General features: G+C 39.8%; 2 protein-coding genes across 2 annotated transcripts; both read right to left on the bottom strand.

The window, feature by feature from the left end:
• Positions 1 to 3,136: 3,136 nt before the first annotated feature.
• Positions 3,137 to 13,263, bottom strand: LOC103698304 (GDSL esterase/lipase At5g55050-like). Its single transcript, XM_008780297.4, has 5 exons — positions 12,946 to 13,263; positions 5,293 to 5,426; positions 4,954 to 5,187; positions 4,585 to 4,834; positions 3,137 to 3,678 (listed from the first exon to the last, which is right to left on the bottom strand). The coding sequence occupies exons 1-5, from the start codon at positions 13,205 to 13,207 to the stop codon at positions 3,452 to 3,454; spliced, it is 1,107 nt and encodes a 368-aa protein (XP_008778519.1). The 5' UTR covers positions 13,208 to 13,263; the 3' UTR covers positions 3,137 to 3,451.
• A 1,302-nt stretch (positions 13,264 to 14,565) lies between these two features.
• On the bottom strand, positions 14,566 to 16,366 carry LOC103698305 (potassium transporter 6-like). Its single transcript, XM_008780299.3, has 2 exons — positions 16,322 to 16,366; positions 14,566 to 15,135 (listed from the first exon to the last, which is right to left on the bottom strand). The coding sequence occupies exons 1-2, from the start codon at positions 16,364 to 16,366 to the stop codon at positions 14,620 to 14,622; spliced, it is 561 nt and encodes a 186-aa protein (XP_008778521.1). The 3' UTR covers positions 14,566 to 14,619.
• Between the last annotated feature and the right edge of the window lie 3,047 nt (positions 16,367 to 19,413).

Here is a 19,413-nt window from a genome sequence, read left to right as displayed (position 1 = left end):
TATGTAACGTGAAGTTCAAGACGAGCTACATTGAGCAAAATCTAGAGGATAGGAAGGTGGTTGTTATTGTGCTTGATGAAGATGCACAATTAGAAGAAACATTGTTTTCTTTAAATAAAAATATGTGTCTTTCTTCGACTTGCCTTATTCGACAAGACAAGCTTAACTAAAGCCACTTTTAACTAAATGGTGAAATTCTCCCCAAATGCCTAATGTTCATTACTAGAAAATCAAAAAAGTAGGTGTCATTATAAAAGGAAAATCTACTTTTGATGGATATCGACTTTAATAGCACCTTTGGAGAAAGTCCAAACTACATATATTCTTGCTCCATATCTATTTATTTCATGCACATGCATTTATTTATCTAGATTAAAAAAAACTACCTGACAACTTAAGTTCCTAAACAAATGTTGAAGAAATAGTACTGGATCTACAAAGGCTAATAAAATTCTAATTTAAGTTTCATGACTCAATCATGAACTAGTAGCAAGGTAATTAACGGAAAGAAATTAATAACACATTGTGGTACATCTTTATTCATGTTTTGTTATTTTTGTCAGTTATCTTGTACTTTATTTTTGACGATCACAAAGGGTTGAATGTAAACTATACAAACTCTAGATAAGGTTGAGTCAAATTATTCTAGTACTACAAGATTCTAAATTATCAAAATAAAATATACGTGGCAAGAAACATTTAGGAGTGGTTAACATCCATATTTTTAGAATGATTTTCTAACTCATGTTTCAAAGAACTATAACTAAATGATATTTTCAAGTAACATATCCACTTAATTAGAAATAAAAATGATGACATATTATTCAAATAACCTATGCAAGATCAATTGCACATAATGATTCACTTGGACCTTTGGACGTAGCCACACGAGTATAGAAGTAACCTCCGCCATTTAGTTCAGTGTATCCTTTATCAAAAAGCATGTATTTGGTTTAGCATTAGTCTGGATTTGTCATATTTTCCTTTCATTGAAAGGCTAGTAGTCCAGAAAAAAGAGATTTTTGAATAGATTTTCTTTAAGAGTTATCAATAGAAAATATTGGTTTCTGAAAAGGTCTCCTCTATCTATCTTTATTTTCTTTTTCCTAGGGGTTTCATATGCAAGATAATCTACCAAATCTTGCAAATATTCTTCAGTATCTTAGAGGATTATAATAAATCAGGCAAATCAAGAAGATTTTGTAATTAAAATAATTGAGATTCCAATGGATCCTAGAGATCTATTGATGATACTATCTTGGTCATAATAGATTATAGGGATCACTTAATAATCTTTCTTTCCTTGATTGGTTTGATCCATGTAATTTCACTGTATATCGAAGTGATGTACAATTCCAAATTAGATATAGCATTAGAGGTGATGCCGAATTGCCTACGGCTTACTAGGAAAGTGGATTTGAACTAACACTGGATGGGAAACTCAACCGTGCATGGGTCATCAGACCATGCAAGGCACACATGCCCATTGTACAAGTCAAAATCTAAGTTAGATTTGCCTTGCTAGTTTGATGTTAGTTAATTTTAGAAAATTTTAATTTTTATGAACTTTTCTTTTTGAGGTACTCTTTTGTGCTATTAGGAAAGTTAATCATTACGGTTATTCAAGTCCTAATGAGAGTAGAAATCTTATATTAGATAGGTGAAGAAAAATTTTTCTCATTGCTACTTATAAGTACTCCCATTAGTGCTCCTCTTGTAATCATACTTGAGTTATTGATTAGTAAAAAATTCTATTATAGGAATTATTCTTATTTTGCCTTCTCTCTATTCTCTCTCCTTCTTTTGGTAGATTCTTATGATTTGTGAGTGAGCATGTGAAGGTTGTATCCTTGAAGTGGCCGACCAAGATAGTGTTTTTGACATTGGAAGAGAGTGACTCACCCCTGATCCTCTTCCAACTACCATTCGCCCGTTCTAACCCTTTGCGTCTTTCGTGTCGTAGCAGGGTTTTTGCCTGACCACAGCTAGTTGCATTGACAACTCTTCGCCCTTCAAATTTTCAATCCGAGTTCAACCTCTCCTGACGTTAGCAAATATTAGAGTATGGTTTCAAGATGCCGCCTTACCACCACAATGTTGAAATGCATGTTGAATGTGAGCAAGATCTGCAAGACATGGAATTAGATGAATTGGGCTGCTACCTTGAACAACTCCAAGAAGAAAATCAATGGCTTCGACAATAGCAAGAACAGCGTGAATGTTGACATCACCAAGATTCTAGTCACTACTCTAATAGAGAGCTTTTTGATGATGAAAGCAAAAGTTCAATGAAGAAACGAAAAAGTCGAATCCATTATACAACAAAAAAGCATCTTTATCAAGAAGATACCTATCACCAATGCGAATAATGACCATATCGCAACAATCGTGACTTTGGCATCAAAATAGGCATCCTCGACTTTAAAGATTATGTGCAATCCAATGACTTCATTGATTAGCTTCACACTCTTAAACGAATCTTTGAGCTTAACAAATTTTATGACAATCAACATGTGAAGCTAACCAGCTCAAGAAATACATATTAATTTGATGGAAAAATTTTAAGCGAAACATGAGCATGAAGAACGTAGCAATCAAAATTTCCTCCCAAAAAATTATCACCAAGATAAATTTCTCAAGCTTCATAATTTTTGGCAGCATGATAACCGTAGGAAATATAAAATGGAATTCAAGCAATTTATCATGACGTGTGACATTAAGAAGCCTGAAAGTAAACTATAGAATGATACCTTAGAAGATTGAAGTATAAAATTGAGCAAATCTGCAAGTATATCCAACATCAATGCTAAATATACTGCTTTAAAAATGTTAGCCTATACATCTTTGAAATTTATTTAAATATGTTAACTTTTTCCCCACAAAAAAATGCTACTGAATAAGAAAACTGGTTAAGGGGAAGATGGTCTTTCCAAAAAGTCTAGGAGAGGGACATCGGAGAAAGGGTTCTTCCAGATTGATGTTTAGCTGATCTTTCCAAATGTCCTCAATTCACCTTAGTGAAATTTTCCTCCCTCCAAAATTTTCAAACAATCATTCATCTCCCTTGCCTTCCATCCCCCAGATAAGGCCGCATCATTGTTCATACCACTAATACGAGATATTAAAAAACTTGAACTGAACAGATCAAACACCAGTAAACATCGTTCTGATCTACAGGAAGCACAGAGCTAGTTTATGAAGAGAACCACTCTCTCCTTGTTAAGAAATAACTGTTCACCATCTTCAGCTTTCACCCCATAATATATGGATACAACAATTCCATCTCCTAATCCATGATTTAGATCAAACATCAATTTATAATGTCAATACACAATCTACATAAAATCCAACAACTTTGAACATATTTGACCTACTCTGACTTCAAATGACATGCAATAGGAGCTTCCCAATTTCTGACAGGATATTGCTAATTCATCGACCAACCAGCTTCTTATACCTCATCCTCCACCAACTGCTTGAAATTGATGGGCGTTGCAAAATTCTGAGAGCCATGATATATGGCTAGGCTTGCAAGCTTAGAAGTCATATGTGTTGGATGAAGCATGTCCCAGAACAGGTAATGGTGACGAACAGAACAATAGGTAGCATTTGGTGTGCATCCAGTTCGAGCGTTGAACTTACCAGCTCCACAACAAGCAGTTTTTATCTCTTTATAACCTGTATACAGTAGCAAAAGCAAATTTTCTGAAATAACAGCCCTTGAACATCCCATCACGGTATCATTGTAGTAATACAGCATGTAGGCATATCAACCAACATAACAAGGAAATGTAGTAGATAGCACCATGTTGGATTTCTAATAAGACTATGTTTCACACTAGATAGCAAGGCCTACAACCATGGTACATTGTACCATACTGAACTGGACGGTATGAGGCATATGAAACGGGCAGTTCGGGGCAAAACGGGCGGTATCGGTTCGATACCGATACATAGTCTCGGTACACCAAACTACCCATACCATACCATACCGACACAACAATAGTGTCACACAAGTACGGGGCTCGATACCGAGACAGTGTACCTTGCCTGCAACATTCATATATCTTTTACTACGGACAAATAGGTTGTCATAGTGGTTATGGCCGTTGCTGATGTTTATTTTTTTTTTTTTTTTTACAACGAGGCTGTAACTTTTGGGCTTCATCTTGGGTATAGCAATTACCACAATGAAAATCACTTTTGGCAACAGTTAAAATGGCAATGGGAATGTAATACCGAAGAATTGGTTTCATAAGAATCATTTCCTATTTTAGTTTTTAGAGATAAAATAATAAGCACAAAATCAGCATATGCCCAAAGAAAACGTACACATTGAAGCGTGATTCTTTGAACTGAATAAAAATAAAAGATAATATACGCATACTCTCCAACAAAGTTGTGAAGCTTCATAGTAGAGAAATATATGGAAATCAAGCATAGTTGAGCATTATTATATTCTAAAGAGCCCCAAAGATAATCTTTGTTATTGCTAACCATAAGGTATCTTTTCACAAATGTTACATGATTTTGAAGAGCAAATGTATGTTCCAGTTTTAGAATTCAGAGTTGTTATGTGCTTACCAAGTGCTTCAGAGTTTTTCATTATACTTAACACCACCTCATATGAACTTCCAATCGAGTATTTCATCCCTTTCAGTGTCAAGCGAAGGTTCCGCATGAGAGCTCTTACAGCATTGTTGAACCCTAAAGCCAACTCATTCATCTTATCAATGCAACCACCTGTAGCGTTAAAACTTCTTGAATAAGGACAGCATCCAATGGGTGGGACATCAACTACTCCAAATTTCCTTGCTCCAAGTGTGTATAATTCCTGCCACAATGATGTGAACAGCTTGTACCTTTAACAATTCATTTCTAAATATTAGAAGAATGTCTGTAAATGTTGTAAACAAAGAAAATGATATGCAGACAGAAAGATAAGTAGGTAACCTTCACATGGTCACCATATTTCGAGACAAGAGTAGTAACAAATAGTTCCTCTCCGGTGTTGTTGGGAGAGTTCATCTGAGAATAATAAGCGAAGATGTCATTGCCTCCGGTGCTAATTAGGAAGATGGATTTGGAGAGCAAATGATCCGCAGTCTTGGAACCAATTCTTGCTGTAATATTTGATTTTATCATAGCAAAGTTTTGTATCTGCTTTGTCATGGTAATTGTGCTCCCCTGGTATGTTATAAAAGCTAATTCAGCAGATGTTGGTTAAAGACCTGAGAGCAGAAACTAGCAAACATAAAATAAGAGCTGAATTAATTAAAAGGCTACATTTACCATTGAGTCCAGAGCAATTCCTGATCCTCCAGAAGCAAAGTTTACTCCTTTTAATCCCCTCATAATTTGGTGGTTTGTCTTATTTGAGAGAGAGAGAGAAGGTGGAGGGCTCCTCCTAAAGCCCATATGGATGGCTGAACATATGCACAAAATGAAAGAAACCAATATTTTCCAGTTTAAAATTGCAAATGGCAATAAGCTATTACATGCTACTGCTATAAGTGCCACCACCCTATGTTTGTTTTAACATTTTCCTTTAAAAAATAATTGGAAACAGAGTATAATTGATCTGGTTAAAGTTCTCACACATGATTGCTACAAGTCCTACCGAGATGCATTTAAGATAGTAATGAAACCTGACACAAATAGAGCATGGAGAAAGACTGAAATTAACATTCTGAAAACTACTTTCCATCAAAATTGCATTATTCATCCCCTCAAATAAAGCACATTACTCTACCAGGAATAGTTAACTTCTGTTTATACATTGATAAAGCATGCTATAGTGTGTTTGTGTGTGTATCACAAAATATGCATGCTTATTATGCCATATTGTTACCAATTGTTCTATTATTTATTCCTCATATAAGTTTGTACCATAATTGCAGCTATACATTCAACATATATTTATAATATTTACTCATGAGATGCTTATGTAAGAGTAAACCCTGCACATTTATATGTTGGCTACATGTAATAAGACAAATGTATCACTTAAACAAGCTAAAGAGACTAGAATTTAAGCCCATGACTAGTCACTCATTTCAAGGCTCAAAATTGCAAGCTCAAGGAAATCATTAAAATCTTTAAAAGCCAACCATGAAACATACACATGCACACAATGCACAACATCCACTTTACTTTTAACAAATAACACAATCATTTCTTAAAAACTAAGAAATTCCACAATCAGATTGAATCACCATGTTATGTTCTTCTGTAGATGTCTTGTTGGGCTGTTGTAAAGATCCAGCAAGTCATCAGCAATGAATACACTGGAAAAGGTCACCAGATTTTGGTATGTCTTTGATCTTTTACTTTTAAAATTCTAAGGATCCTTGGATTTCCTTCTAGACATGTTCAGGTATAAAAATGTCAGATGTGTCCCGATCTTAACTGAGCCATTTTCTAAGGATATATTTGCGTCAAGCCTTTGTCTTTCAGCATTGATGATATCTGTCTTGTCTTTGTTTTATCGTTCATCAATGGATTTTACCAATCTTAACTCTAATGATCATTTCTAGCTGCCTGGCTTTTGATCTTAATTTTTGGGAAAAAGGGAGGGAAAAGATAGTGATTTCAATTGAAAGAATGAATACAAGGACAAGGGCTAAAACCTAATCTAAGGCACTAATCATCTTTGAAATAATACATGGATTTAATTCAGCACAACTTCCTAGTCCTGACAAAATGACAAAATATGTTAAACAATTGGCTCAGAGGTGATAAGCTTGTGGAGAAAATCTCCATCAAATCTAGTAGGATTATGGTATGCCGTACCGGATCGAACCGGACGATACCTGTGAGATACGGGCTGAAGTCGGCAGCCCCAGTTGACTTCAGCCGCGTCTTCTTTTGGGAAGAGCCGGAACAGAGGATCGCGATGGCGATCCTCTCTGGCTCCTCCGGGGACAAACGAGGCAAGGGCGCCGTGGGGATCCCGCGGCACACCCCCCCCTCAATCCGCGGCCAATCCCGGCCGTGGATTTCGCTCGGCCGCCGCGATTCACGCGGCGGAGAGCCGTTACAAGGGGGTGATAAAAACTCCCCAAGCCCTCCTCCCTAGGGCACCTCCGAGCTCCTCCTCTTCCTTCCTTCCCTCCTCTCCTTGGTGACCGGCGTGCCCCCCGACCGAGCGTTGTTCGGATCCCCCTCACGGCCACCCCCTATTCCGAGACCCATCCTCTTGGTTTCAGACATCACCGCCGCCGCTTGACACCGGACCGAGCTTCCCTCGGCCGAGATCCGCTACCTCCGTCGACCACCGGTGAGCCTCCCTCCTCCTTGCCTTCGTTCTAGGGCCAAAAGCATGGATTTTTTCTCCTCTGTTTCAGCCCCAGCAATCGAGATAATCTTGGTTCCTTCTCCTCCCCGTCGGCCACTGCAACAGCCGTCGGCCGCCATGGCGGCCGGCTAGCCGTCGACCGACGGGTCGCCTTCGGCCACCCAGGCCGGCCACCCCGCCGGCCCTCTCTCTCTTCCGTCTCTCCTACTTCCCCTGTCCGTGGGGGGTTTGGGGAAGGAGGAGGCCCATCACGGGCCAAACTGGGCCCGCTGGGCCCTATCCATTGCAGGCCCAACTTGGGCCCAGTCTAGTCCGGTTGGGCCTAGTTGGGCAGTACCTCTGTGGGCCCAACTTGGGCCCAGTTTAGACCCGAGCCCGGAACTTGAACCCGAACCCGAAACCCGGAACCCGAAATCCGAACCCATTTGGCCACTAAATGGAGTTTTGCAGTTAAGCCCTTGGCAGTATACTATTTCAAAAAAAAGGGCCTTCTATAATTTGTATTTGATCCCTATAGGAAAGATTTATTACATAAAGGTCCCCAACTATATTTATTTAGTCCACTCAAGTTTTATAGAATAGTACCCTGTAATTAAGTATTAGTCCCTGCAATAAATTTTATTGCATAAATGAACCAATTAGAAGCCAACCTTGGGGGCCCTATTTAGCTGGGTCTATGCGGGCCCATTGGGCCGTGTCTGATATAGGCCCTAACGGGCCATGCCCATTATGGGCCAACTCTGGGCCCTGTTGGGCCATGTCCAATAGTATTATTTTTGGATTTTGCTTAGTTCTGAAATTAACAAGAAATTAATTAAATTTAAACAGGTGAACCTGATCCGCCTATCTGAAGTAGGGATTAAGCGAGAAGAGGTAAGTAACTTAATGCTTCAAAGTGCATTTTTCTAAATTATTTGGTAAAATAATTATTACTGGATTAAATTTTGAAATATGTTTTGTATTTAGTAAAATGGGTCTGACATGTTAAATTTTATTTGAAAATCATGTTATATGCTCTGAAATCCGTGAAATATGATTGTACAGTTTATGAAATCTATTTTTATATATATGCATTCTCAGCATGGCTATGATCTGTTCTGTTCTATTATGGCACCGCCAATAGGAATTATACATTGGACCTGTCGACTTGTAATCTGTGAGGAACCGGTTTCGACACCGTGCCACCGGTGATTAGAATAGTGGTTTCTGAACACCGGCTGCCATCGGTGGGTAAATATAGTAGATTTGGCACTTTTCTGCAACACCGACAGCCATCGGTGGATAAATATAGTGGATTTGGCACCTTGTGCGACCCATGCCACTGGGTTACGTGGTCGTAGCCTATTATGTTGAGATTTTGATATCAGAGTTTTTGGAAAAATGATAATAAGTTTTGAAAACAGTAAAACGATGTTATTTATGATTTATCCCAGACATTATCCTGTATTCTGATCTGATATGCTCTGACCCCACTTTGGGGTATTTTGTTGCTTACTGGGCTAGTATAGCTCATTATTTTATTTTCTCTGTTTTTCAGATCCAGAAGCTTGATCGCACGGGACTGGGGAGTGCGTTAGATTTGCGCTATTATTCCTTCAGTTATTAGCATTTTAGATTAGTCTGAACATTTGAATTATGTTGGCAAATGTTATTTTGAAATTTTGTAAGGCTGTTTTTGAATAAATTTCAATAATTATGTCAGTTTTGAACATCTGTATTTGCTTTGATATGATCCGATGCCTTGCACGCCTGTGCGGCCCGCCGTGCGGGCGTGCGGCGTCTACCACGCCTCGGGCTCGGGGCGTGACAATACCGGTACGGATGGTGTACCGACACTCGGTACGCCAAAAAAACTCCGTACCGTACCATACCGACACTATGCTAGTATGGCACCGGTATGGAGTCCAGTATCGAGATAGCGAACCTTGAGTAGGATCCCAAGACTAACACTACAAATAATTTGAGCTGCCCATGAGCTGCTTGAGATCGGCTCTAAATTGGCTCATTCATGCTTGGCTCAGTTAAGAAACAAGCTAGATTCAAAGTTTTGAGAGCTTGGCTCATAAACGAGTTAAGATTGAACATGAGCTGCTCGCAAAAATATAGGGAAGCTCGACTTGAGTCGATAAAAGATTGACTCAAAGTTTAGATGAGCCAAGCTCAAACAACTTATCTTAAGCTCGGCTCAAGCTTGAGCCAACCTCGAGCAACCCTTGTATATGACATGAGGCACAAGCAGCCTGATATAAGGCTCAACTCAACTTGTTTGCACCCCTAACAAGACAATTATGGACCAGCTAGGTCACTTTAGGTAGCTCTGGCTAACGTTCGAGAGAAACATTCACCACATTCAGAGCTTGATCAAATAGCAAAACTTATGGAGAGCATAACTTCTGGACATGGTGTCCATTTTTGACCTTTTCTCATTTTTGAAATTGGGAATCTAAATAAGATCTATGATATAGAAAATCATAAGCAGGCTTATTTGGGATGAGGCAAATACAGTTGGAAGTCATCTAAGGATCATAATCACCTAGTCAAACTCAACTTACTATTTTAGTAAATTGCTTTGGTACATCTCCTTATCCATACAGAATATGGGGACATAATAGAAGACAGTTGATTTAGAAGTTAAGATCTAGCTTCTATTTGGTGATTTTGTACCTTTCTATTTTGAAAAAAAGAATCAACCTCTTCAACTACAAGAGGAGTCCGATGCTAATTAGTAGAGATGGAGTTTAGTAATATAAATTCAGACATTGTACCATAATTTTGCATATTAGGTTTTGAAAAGTAAATAAGGCTAAAACCATCCTTTCAAATTTTCCCATAAATTTGTTCTACGATTTAATTTGTTTTGTGTGAGTTTCGAGTTAAATAGATTAAAGGAAGAAAGTCATTCTCTCTAAGCAAATCAAGTTGGCATCTAAAGCCTAGGGTCCTTTTGTCTTTTGAGCCTTAATTTAGGGTCCTCTTGTCTTTACCAGCAAATGGGTAAGAAGTTATCTATGCTTACATTTCATCAAAGTATGAAGACAAGTTATAGCTGTTGAAGAGGATGACACAAACTATCAGCTCAACCAAATGGAAGAGAAGATATGCAACTTACAAAGCTCATGTCTCGACTATCCCCTTCATTTTTGGGAGCTTTCGCACAAAGTCTTGCTCCATTGCCAAAGTTGCCATAGTATCAACCAAGGTACGCCGTCTCAATACTAGACCCCGTACCAGTGCCACCTTGATATGGGGTCAGTTCGACATATCGAATATCGATACCCCCCCACCCCATATTGTGGACCAATACCGAACCAGTATGGTACGGTATACTCCGTACCGCCCAATTTGGTAAGGTATGGCATATCTTGGTATCAACTATCAAAAGACAAGGACCAATTGTCTAGTAAAGAGGACAAGGATCCAAAGAATAATCAAGCCATGTGTAATCAAAATCTCTCTCTTCGATCCTTTAAGTTGAAGTATGAATTAATATACTTTTTTTGAATAGAACTAAGGATGTGGAAAAAAATTAATAATTGATTGAATCAGTCAGAAATATATTTTAATTTTTTTCATTGATGTACTAGTGCTCAAAAGCTTACTTTTGCTCATGTGAAGCTCTCCAGACACACTCTAATATGGTAGAATTTTTTTTTTTAGTATGCATAACCATGATGTGAGTGATATAATTTGGAGGAGCTATAAAGGCTTGATTAAGGAGCTATACCCAATTAACCATGAGAAAGATCAACGGATTAAGTGTTCATATCTTCAGCAGAAGTATAACCAATTTGTCCAAAACTACACCATCTACTTCCATATGCAGGCTATCTCTCTGAGGATTTTCATTAATGATCATGCAATCTTCATAAAAAACATCAAGGTTCCCACAAGAATATCAAAAGTAGCTGAAGCCTTTTATGTAGCAAGCATTAGTGAAGTCAGCATGAAAGCAACGAGTGTAGAAGAGAAGAATAAGCCAAGGGATGTTATTGGAGAAAAGGATTAAGTCAGGAAAAAAGGACTAAGTCAATAATTAGGACACAATCAATTGGAAACTAGATCAAAGAACAAGAAAGTTAAAGAGTAAGCCAACACAACTTTAAAAAAAAAAAAATTATCTTTATAATAAATTACTAGGCAGACAAAGGAGTGCTAGAAATTCATTTACAATTGCAGCCCAAAGGAACAAAGATTCAAGAGAATCATAAGAAGAGCTAGAACATGCAAAAGCCCTGTTAATTTTGACAGCAATGAAACCCAATGTAGTAGAAGCAACAAATATATAAGTGTGTAAAAATGTCCTCCACTTAAAGGTTCAGGTTAAATTGTTTGTAAAATATTTAGAGGTTTTCGCAGAAAAGATTTGTTGCTGTCGAAAAGAGTGAAATAAGAGCAAGGAATAGTTGAAGTTTTGTATAAATGCTATCTTCAACATCAATCTCCATGTTATATATGACTAATTGGTGTTGAAACAAAAACACAAAAACAACAGCGGTGCCAAAGGAGCCCAAAAGCAACTAATATTTAATCAAACCAGCTAATTTTAGAAACCTTACACCACAATCATGATTTGCCCTAACCCAAACAAAGTTCACCTACCTAAATGAAACTCCGCCCTTAGGATCTGAGTCAGGTCAAAGATCAGGCCCATGAGTCATTCAAAATCAGGGTAAAAGAGTTTGACTCAAGACTGCAAAACCAATCTACACCGAAAGTCCCCTAACAAAATCATGTTAGCCGAGGTCACATAAATTTTTGTCAGAGTTATTCACTGGCCTTCCAGATTTACCATGGTTGTCATGGTCCCTTCTTGAAGGGCCTCTAGGCTTTATTGAATGAAAGGCTTCCATTTAAAGATTGAAACATCTTTTTGAACACCTTTACAGTTTCAGACATCTATCATGCCGGTATGGTTGAACCCAGTTTTCCAAATTATTTTAATTGTCAGTTGCTCTTCTAACCCTGATCAATGAAATCATTTAACTAGTGGCAGATTTAATGAGCAGTTGTGCATGTATGCTGGCAGCGGAGAACTGAAATGTCTTAAGCTTTTTGGTTAATAGCTTCAATTTCTCTTAATACAATATACGCAAATCCCTCTACAATCCTCCACTTTTAACTTTTCTCTGAAACTTTGAATTTCCATGACTATACTTCTACCATTTTTTATTAAATTAAAACAGAGTAAATCATAATTTATTGGGGAAAAAGAAATCCTACAGTCAAAAAGACCAACTAATGTCATGTGATGATAAATGCATTGGACCAAATACTTAAACTTATAAGGAGCAGAATAGAGAGCAAAATTCAATGTCCTTTTGGGTATTGCTTTTGTTTTCTATCTTTATTTTCAAAAACGCATAAACAAAATAAACATCACGGATGATGAAACCCTTTGTTTTTTCAAATAAATTGTTTGAGAAAGTTTAAAAACTTTTTTTGGTACAAGAAAATTTTTAGAGCTTCTAGGAGCAAAGTTTTGTTGCTTTCCGAAAAAAGTGAAAATATATGTAAGGAATAGCAGAATTTTTGTGCAAATGATATCTTCAACATTGTATTTCGTTAATTTGCACAGAGAGAGAGAAAGAAACCGAACATGCCCTGAAAAACTAAGTGTAGGATGAATCAAAGTTAAAACCAGCACTTACCAAAAAAGTCGATGGCGTTATAGCCGTTGCTGAACCTCCCAGTGGGCCTCGAGAAGGGGAAGTCGATGCCATTGTGAGGGAAGTTGGCCTTGGGGCTGTTCTCCGGCAAGTAGTTGTTGTTGCCGACGTCGGCAGTGGAATCGCCGAACACATATATGGCCGGAACCTTAGCAGCTTCACCTCCAGCAGTATTAAGTAAGAGATCAAACAAGAGAAAGAGATGAAGAGAACGAGGAAGAAACCTCTTGTTTACAAATCCCATGGCCACTGCCTCCCAAATCAGAGCCCCGCTGCTGCTGCTGCCGCTGCCTTTTGTTAGGCGTGGGTAATATTTATGCTCAGTTGTGCTGGCTTTCTGGTGGGCCACCGCTCACTTATTTCGAGAAAGGTGGCGGTACACTCATTAAAGCTACAGTAAAGAAGAGGTGGCTTTGGAAGTGGCCGGACCCATGGAGCCATTGTCGTCGTCCAAGATCCAGTGGAAATCCTTTTCTTGGTGGAATATCTTATCCTTTTACTTGATGGGATATCTTATACGGTGGACATAGATTAACGGGGAGAGGAGACTGATGCATCGCACTCTAATAATATTGTTATGTCATCATTAGCTTTCTCTCCTCTCTGCTCCATCACAATCAAACAAAGCCATATGTGGGCTCCTATACAACTCATATGCAACTTTAGGCTTTAGCCAAAGTCATCTACAACTTTTACTGAATAACAAATTCTGATGTAATAATGTGCTCTGGTCCTATCTACAAGCCTTGACAACCATGCTAAATGATGACTTAAATCTAATAAATACCTCAACCCAAGAGTTGCAGGGCACGGGCGACTCTCCTTTTCTACTTTAGATTCGGATGTATTTGCACAGCCATATTTTGTGCGGAGCAAAAACTAGGTCCATAAGCAATTACAATTTAAATCTCTAACATGTTTATTCAATCAAAGGCTAATTGAAGTTTGGATTAGACTTCCAACATGCCTACTTTTTTCTTCTTCTTCTTCTTTCTTCTTCTTCTTCTTCTTCTTCTTCTTTTTAATATAGACTTTCATGAGATGAAGAATAGGAGTGCAAATAGGTCGTATCGGATCGGGTCGGATCCACAACTATAATTTTTGACCCGATAGGTCGTTCGAGTTAGGTCGGATCTATATTGACCCGAACTCGACCCGAATAATTCGGATCCGGGTCGAGTCGGATCCGGGTTCGAGTCTCTCTTTCAAAACAACCCTTTCAAAAGCTCATCATTATTCATCTTTTGTACTTTTCTAAATGTCTCTAAATGCAACAAGAGCCCAACAAATATCTCTTACCCATGGGCTTGCCAACGTCTACATCCATAGTCAGTTATCTAGAAACGGACTCATGAAAATATCCAAGACATGTCTCTTTCTATCTCCTGCTACAGTCTCTTCACAGAACCTCAAGGCAATAGGGCTAAAAAGAAAATACAAGGAGGCACTGGTCTCAGTAGAAATTTCACAAAAATAAAAGAAAATTGGAATCCTCTTCAAATAGCACCCTGCCATTGCAGTGCTATTCCCAGTCCACCTTTCATTTCCTAAGCTCATCCAACATGTAAAATAGCTTTGCATCATGTAATCCCCTTGCGGGCTGAGGGGAGGGGGGGGGGGGGGGGGGGGGAGGGGAACCAACTAACCCAAATAGAACTATAGAAGTCTAGGCCAAAGTAAGAGCACCACCAAAAATAGCAGGGGTGAGGACGCCGTCCCCGATGACCATGCACGTCCCCATGAGCGCCAGCACCAGGCCACCAGCAAGCACCGCTGCAGCACCTGGTGCTTCTCCAGCATCCTCCTCACCCTCGACGCGGCCGCGCCACCCGCTGCCCCGCGGCCGCCGATGCTGTCTCCTTTTTTGTACGCGGATAGCTCCTCGTCGGCGAGCTGGCCGTTGGGGAGGAAACCGACGCGACCGTGGCGGTAGAGGAGGGAGTAGAGCACGAAGGTGCCGCCCTCGCCGTTGTCGTCGGCTCGGAGCACGATGAAGACGTACTTGAGGAGCGGGACGAGGGTGAGGGTCCAGAAGACAAAGGAGAGCACGCCGTAGATCTCCTCGTTCGTCTCCGAGTGCTGGATGACCTCCAACGGCGACGTGATCAGGTCCCCGAACACCACCCCCAGGCTCTGGTACGCCAAAGTTAACACTGCCCTCCAAGAATCCCTCTGTCATCACCCAGCCCTCGAATCCTTATCAGCGCAGGAAAACTAGATGATGAGATGAGACAGGGAATAGATGAGGAATCTAGCTTACCTTGGAGAGACGGAGAAGATGCCGCCCTCAAGATCCATGGCAAGCGGAGAGGTCTCAAGATCTTGGAAAATACATTGTGTAACAACCCAGGACCTCACCCAAAATGGCTAGTCGGAAGGTATTATTTGGATTCATTCATCCTGTATAAGTACCTAAGATCTACCTAGCGAATAACCGATGTGAGACTAAACAAACACCCGCACGGGTTCTTACAGACTCCCCCCGTTCAAGCCCTAACGTCCTCGTCATGTTAAGGGCTCAATTCTATTCAAATTTAATCACAAACACCACGATTGGCCCGTGGTCAGCACCAATGGATCCGTGCTGCAATGTCTCCTAGTCCATATAGGTTATGGGCCATGTCCGCTCTGATACCATTTGTAACAATTTAGGACCTCACCCAAAATGGCTAGCCAGAAGGTATTATTTGGGTTCATTGATCCTTTATAAGTATCCAAGATCACTTAAGTTGTCACGCCCCCGGTCCGAGATCGCGAGTCGAAGGTCGCGCCAACTGCCGCAGACTCGTAGGAAACTCTCCTCACGAGCATGCAAGGCATCTTAACCAAATATCTCAATATATAAAATAATTCAACTAAATAAATGCAATCTTATTCCATTGACTAACTCAAGTCATAAAGTCTCACAGTTCTAAATACGCAGTGGAACAATAATTTAACAATATGCAAACTTAATTCTTAAAATAGCAAAACCTTGCAATGTCCAGCAAAATATCCAAGATAACAGATCAACTTAAATAACCCTAATCTAAGATAACTTGTGCCACAATCCTTCTAGTCGCTTTTCCATTTTGGAACCCTAATAGACTAGTTTTCGGAATCTGTAAAACAACAAGAAATTGTATAACGAGCTAAACAACCTAGTAAGTATGAACACTCTAGCTAGATAAATCAAGCAATAACATGTAGAAAATAAATATATATACAATTCTAAGGTACAAGTCAAATATTTCTTAAATTTTTAAGATTCTTTTCACGATTTCAAGATTCTTTCACAAATTCAATTCATCTTGTCGATCTTGGACTATGATCACATGTTCCCTATGGCAGGGTCATCAACACCGACTAATCTTCTTACGGTGAGTCCTTCAGGATAGTCAATTGCCAATGTATCTGCCTCCATTGGCGGGGTCCTCAACATAGCCAGGTCGAAATTCAATTAGTTCTCTATTTCATATTTTAGTAATGAAAACATGCAATGTCAAAACCAAATATCGTTCTTATCTTAATTTCTTTTAATTTATCAGATTCAATTCCACAGCCAGGAGCCATGACCACATGTTCCCTGTGGTAGGATCATATCACCGACTAATTATCTTGCGGTACCAACGTATTAGCCCCCATTGGCAGGGTCCTCAATATAGCCGGACTGTGAGTTTGAATCTTTTTCTTGTTATTATCTTTTCTCACGTTATATTCATTGTTCCAAACCGAAAGGTATAATGTCAGAGCAATCAAACACAATCCAAATCAGAAGCAAATATGTTCAATTAAAATTATACAATATTCTAAAAATATACATATAACCCATGCATCAAATTCGTAATCACGAATAATTCGATTCGTAAAACATATGTAGTTTGCCGATAAATCTAGTAAAGAGGTCACATTACTTACCTTGCGAACGCGATCTACAACAAATCCAATTAATTCCGCAAATCCCTCACAGAACCTAATTAATATCCAAAAATCATATTCTTCTTTTAAAATTCATCACAATATATGTATACAAAAACTTAACTTTTAATATCCTCCCATGGTTGACCCTACAGAAGTGCCTAGCACTCCGAGTTCGGGTTCATACCCGTAAACCACCCCCTCTCTTTATTCATTTATTTTTTTTCTTTTTTTTTCCATCTTTCCTTTGTCTTTCTTTTCTTTTCTTTTTCTTTTCTTTCTTTTTCTTTTCTTTTTCTTTTCTTCTCTTCTTCTCCAGAAACTTCTACCGACCTATTTCTTCCTTCCCCCCTTTCTTTCTTCTTTCTTTTTCTTTCTCCTCGGTCGAGCCCAAGGGCGGCCGTGGTGGCCGGCCCCGGCGGTGGCAGGGGGCGGCGGAGCAAGCCCGACCACCCCAGCGGCTGGCGACGGTGAACAAGGTCGACAGCAAGAGCTTCCGAGCCCAATTTCCGGTGATCGGCCGGCTCAAAACCACCATACACCATGGCTAATCACCAAGCGAGGAGGAGGAGAAGGCTTACCTTAGCCCCGACGAAAGTCTGGCGGCTTTCTTCCTCTTCGGCGGCAAGGAAACAGAAGACCCCCGTACCAAAGAAGACCGACCCAATGGCCCTCTCTCTCCCTCTCTCTTTCGGCGGCAACACGAAGAAGAAGAAGCTCCAACCCGAGGGGAACTAGGGTACAACGGCTCTATCTTGGGTGGCCTCAAAGGAAGGAGGAAGAAGCCCTAAAAACAGGGCTTCCTTCTTCTTCGGGATGGATTCCTTCCATCCCGCTACCACACGTGCGTTGCACGTGAGGCCAAAATGTGGGACTGGGCCAGTCAAGTAGACCGGGCCCAGTTCCAGGGTCTCACATTCCCCTCTGCTAAAAAAAAATTTGTCCCCGAAATTTGCGTACCTACAGTTTTGAAAAGTTGAGGGTATTTCTACTTCATCTCATCTTCTAGTTCCCATGTAGCTTCTCTTTCTGTATGATGGCTCCACTGCACTTTGACATAAGGTATAACACGATGTCTCAAAACTTGATCTTTTCTGTCCACTATCCGCACTGGATGCTCCTTATATGATAGATCTTCTCTAACTTGTAAAGGCTTAAGCTTCGTGACATTACTTGGGTCTGGTATATATTTCTTCAATATCGAGACATGTAAAACATCGTGTACACCAGCCAGAGAAGGCGGCAGGGCAAGTCTGTAAGCCACCTTACCAATTCTTTCCAAGATCTCGAATGGAACAACAAATCTGGGATTCAATTTCCTCGAATTCCGAATCATGAAACTCCCTTTGTAGGTGATATTTTAAAAAATATATGGTCACCAACTTGAAATTCTAATTCTCGTCTTCTATTATCCGCATAACTCTTTTGTCTACTTTGTGCAGTCCGAAGGCGATCTTTGATTAGCTGAATTTTCTCATCTGTCTGTTGTACAAGTTCAGGGCCCAACAATCTTCGTTCACCAATATCATCCCAACAAATTTGCGAACGACATTTTCTTCCGTATAAGGCTTCATAAAGCGCCATCTGTATGCTACTCTGATAACTATTGTTATATGCAAATTCTATCAAAGGTAGATGCTCATCCCAAGAACCCTTCATATCTATGATGCAAGCTCTCAACATGTCCTCAAGAATCTGAATGGTCCTCTCAGACTGACCATCGATCTGGGGGTGAAAGGCAGTACTAAAACATAACTTTGTCCCCAAAGCCTTATGCAAGCTTTTCCAAAATTGAGATACAAATCTAGCATCTCGATCAGACACAATGAATACTGGAATACCATGTGAAAGTGTGCGTGCAGAGGGTTAAGCATGAATTTCAAAAAATTTTATGCGGAAAGAATGGGTTAAACATTTTAACCCAAAACATGCTTAATATTTTAGATATTTTTAACTCTGGTACCAGTCGAAGACAGTTTTCAACTGCACATCGCATGTGGCGCGGGCTCAGTCCTAATACATAGGGTGACACCCGCACGTGCCTATCAAAGCACTCATCACATGAGTCCCCAGGTGGAGAGCCACGCTTCGTCACACGATCACGCGTGAGAGTTTTCGGAAATCGGATAGTCTCCACTAATCCTTTGCTTTGACACCAAATATCACAAAGCTCTCAGATCCCGAGGATTGTGTGATTCAAATAAATATGCATAAATCACAACTTCTTGTGATTTGAAGATTGAGATCATATCTCAACCATAAAAGAGATCAGATCTCTTACCTTTAGAAGGAGATTCCTTCAAGGATGCTTCGCAGTCGCACAAGCGTCCGGCTTCGATGACTCGTCCACGCGAAGCTCCGGAATGATCAGCATCCCGGGGAGTGCTAGCTCGCAGGGAGGCAGAAGGTTGGCTGAAAGGAAGAAGAAGAAAGAAGATGGACCTTCATAGCATAAGAACTCCTTCTTGGGCTTTCACCTTTAGAGCTTCTCTCTCCTCTCACTCTCTTTCTCTGGTGCTCTTGATCTTAAGAAGAAGAAAGAGGGGTGGCCTA

This window comes from Phoenix dactylifera, chromosome 5 (assembly GCF_009389715.1).
Source record: "Phoenix dactylifera cultivar Barhee BC4 chromosome 5, palm_55x_up_171113_PBpolish2nd_filt_p, whole genome shotgun sequence".
Lineage (NCBI taxonomy): Eukaryota > Viridiplantae > Streptophyta > Magnoliopsida > Arecales > Arecaceae > Phoenix > Phoenix dactylifera.
This window is presented reverse-complemented; position numbering and strand designations above follow the sequence as displayed.

What these genes read in the sequence shown, in the direction of transcription:
- LOC103698304 (XM_008780297.4), bottom strand. Translation starts at nt 13,207, where the DNA reads ATGGGATTTGTAAACAAGAGGTTTCTTCCTCGTTCTCTTCATCTCTTT. An exon ending in GAATTGCTCTGGACTCAATG is followed by an intron (nt 5,188 to 5,292) that starts GTAAATGTAGCC and finishes ATAACATACCAG; the next exon opens with GGGAGCACAATTACCATGAC. An exon ending in AATATGGTGACCATGTGAAG is followed by an intron (nt 4,835 to 4,953) that starts GTTACCTACTTA and finishes TCATTGTGGCAG; the next exon opens with GAATTATACACACTTGGAGC.
- LOC103698305 (XM_008780299.3), bottom strand. Translation starts at nt 16,366, where the DNA reads ATGGAGGCAGATACATTGGCAATTGACTATCCTGAAGGACTCACC. An exon ending in ACTATCCTGAAGGACTCACC is followed by an intron (nt 15,136 to 16,321) that starts GTAAGAAGATTA and finishes GGGTGATGACAG; the next exon opens with AGGGATTCTTGGAGGGCAGT.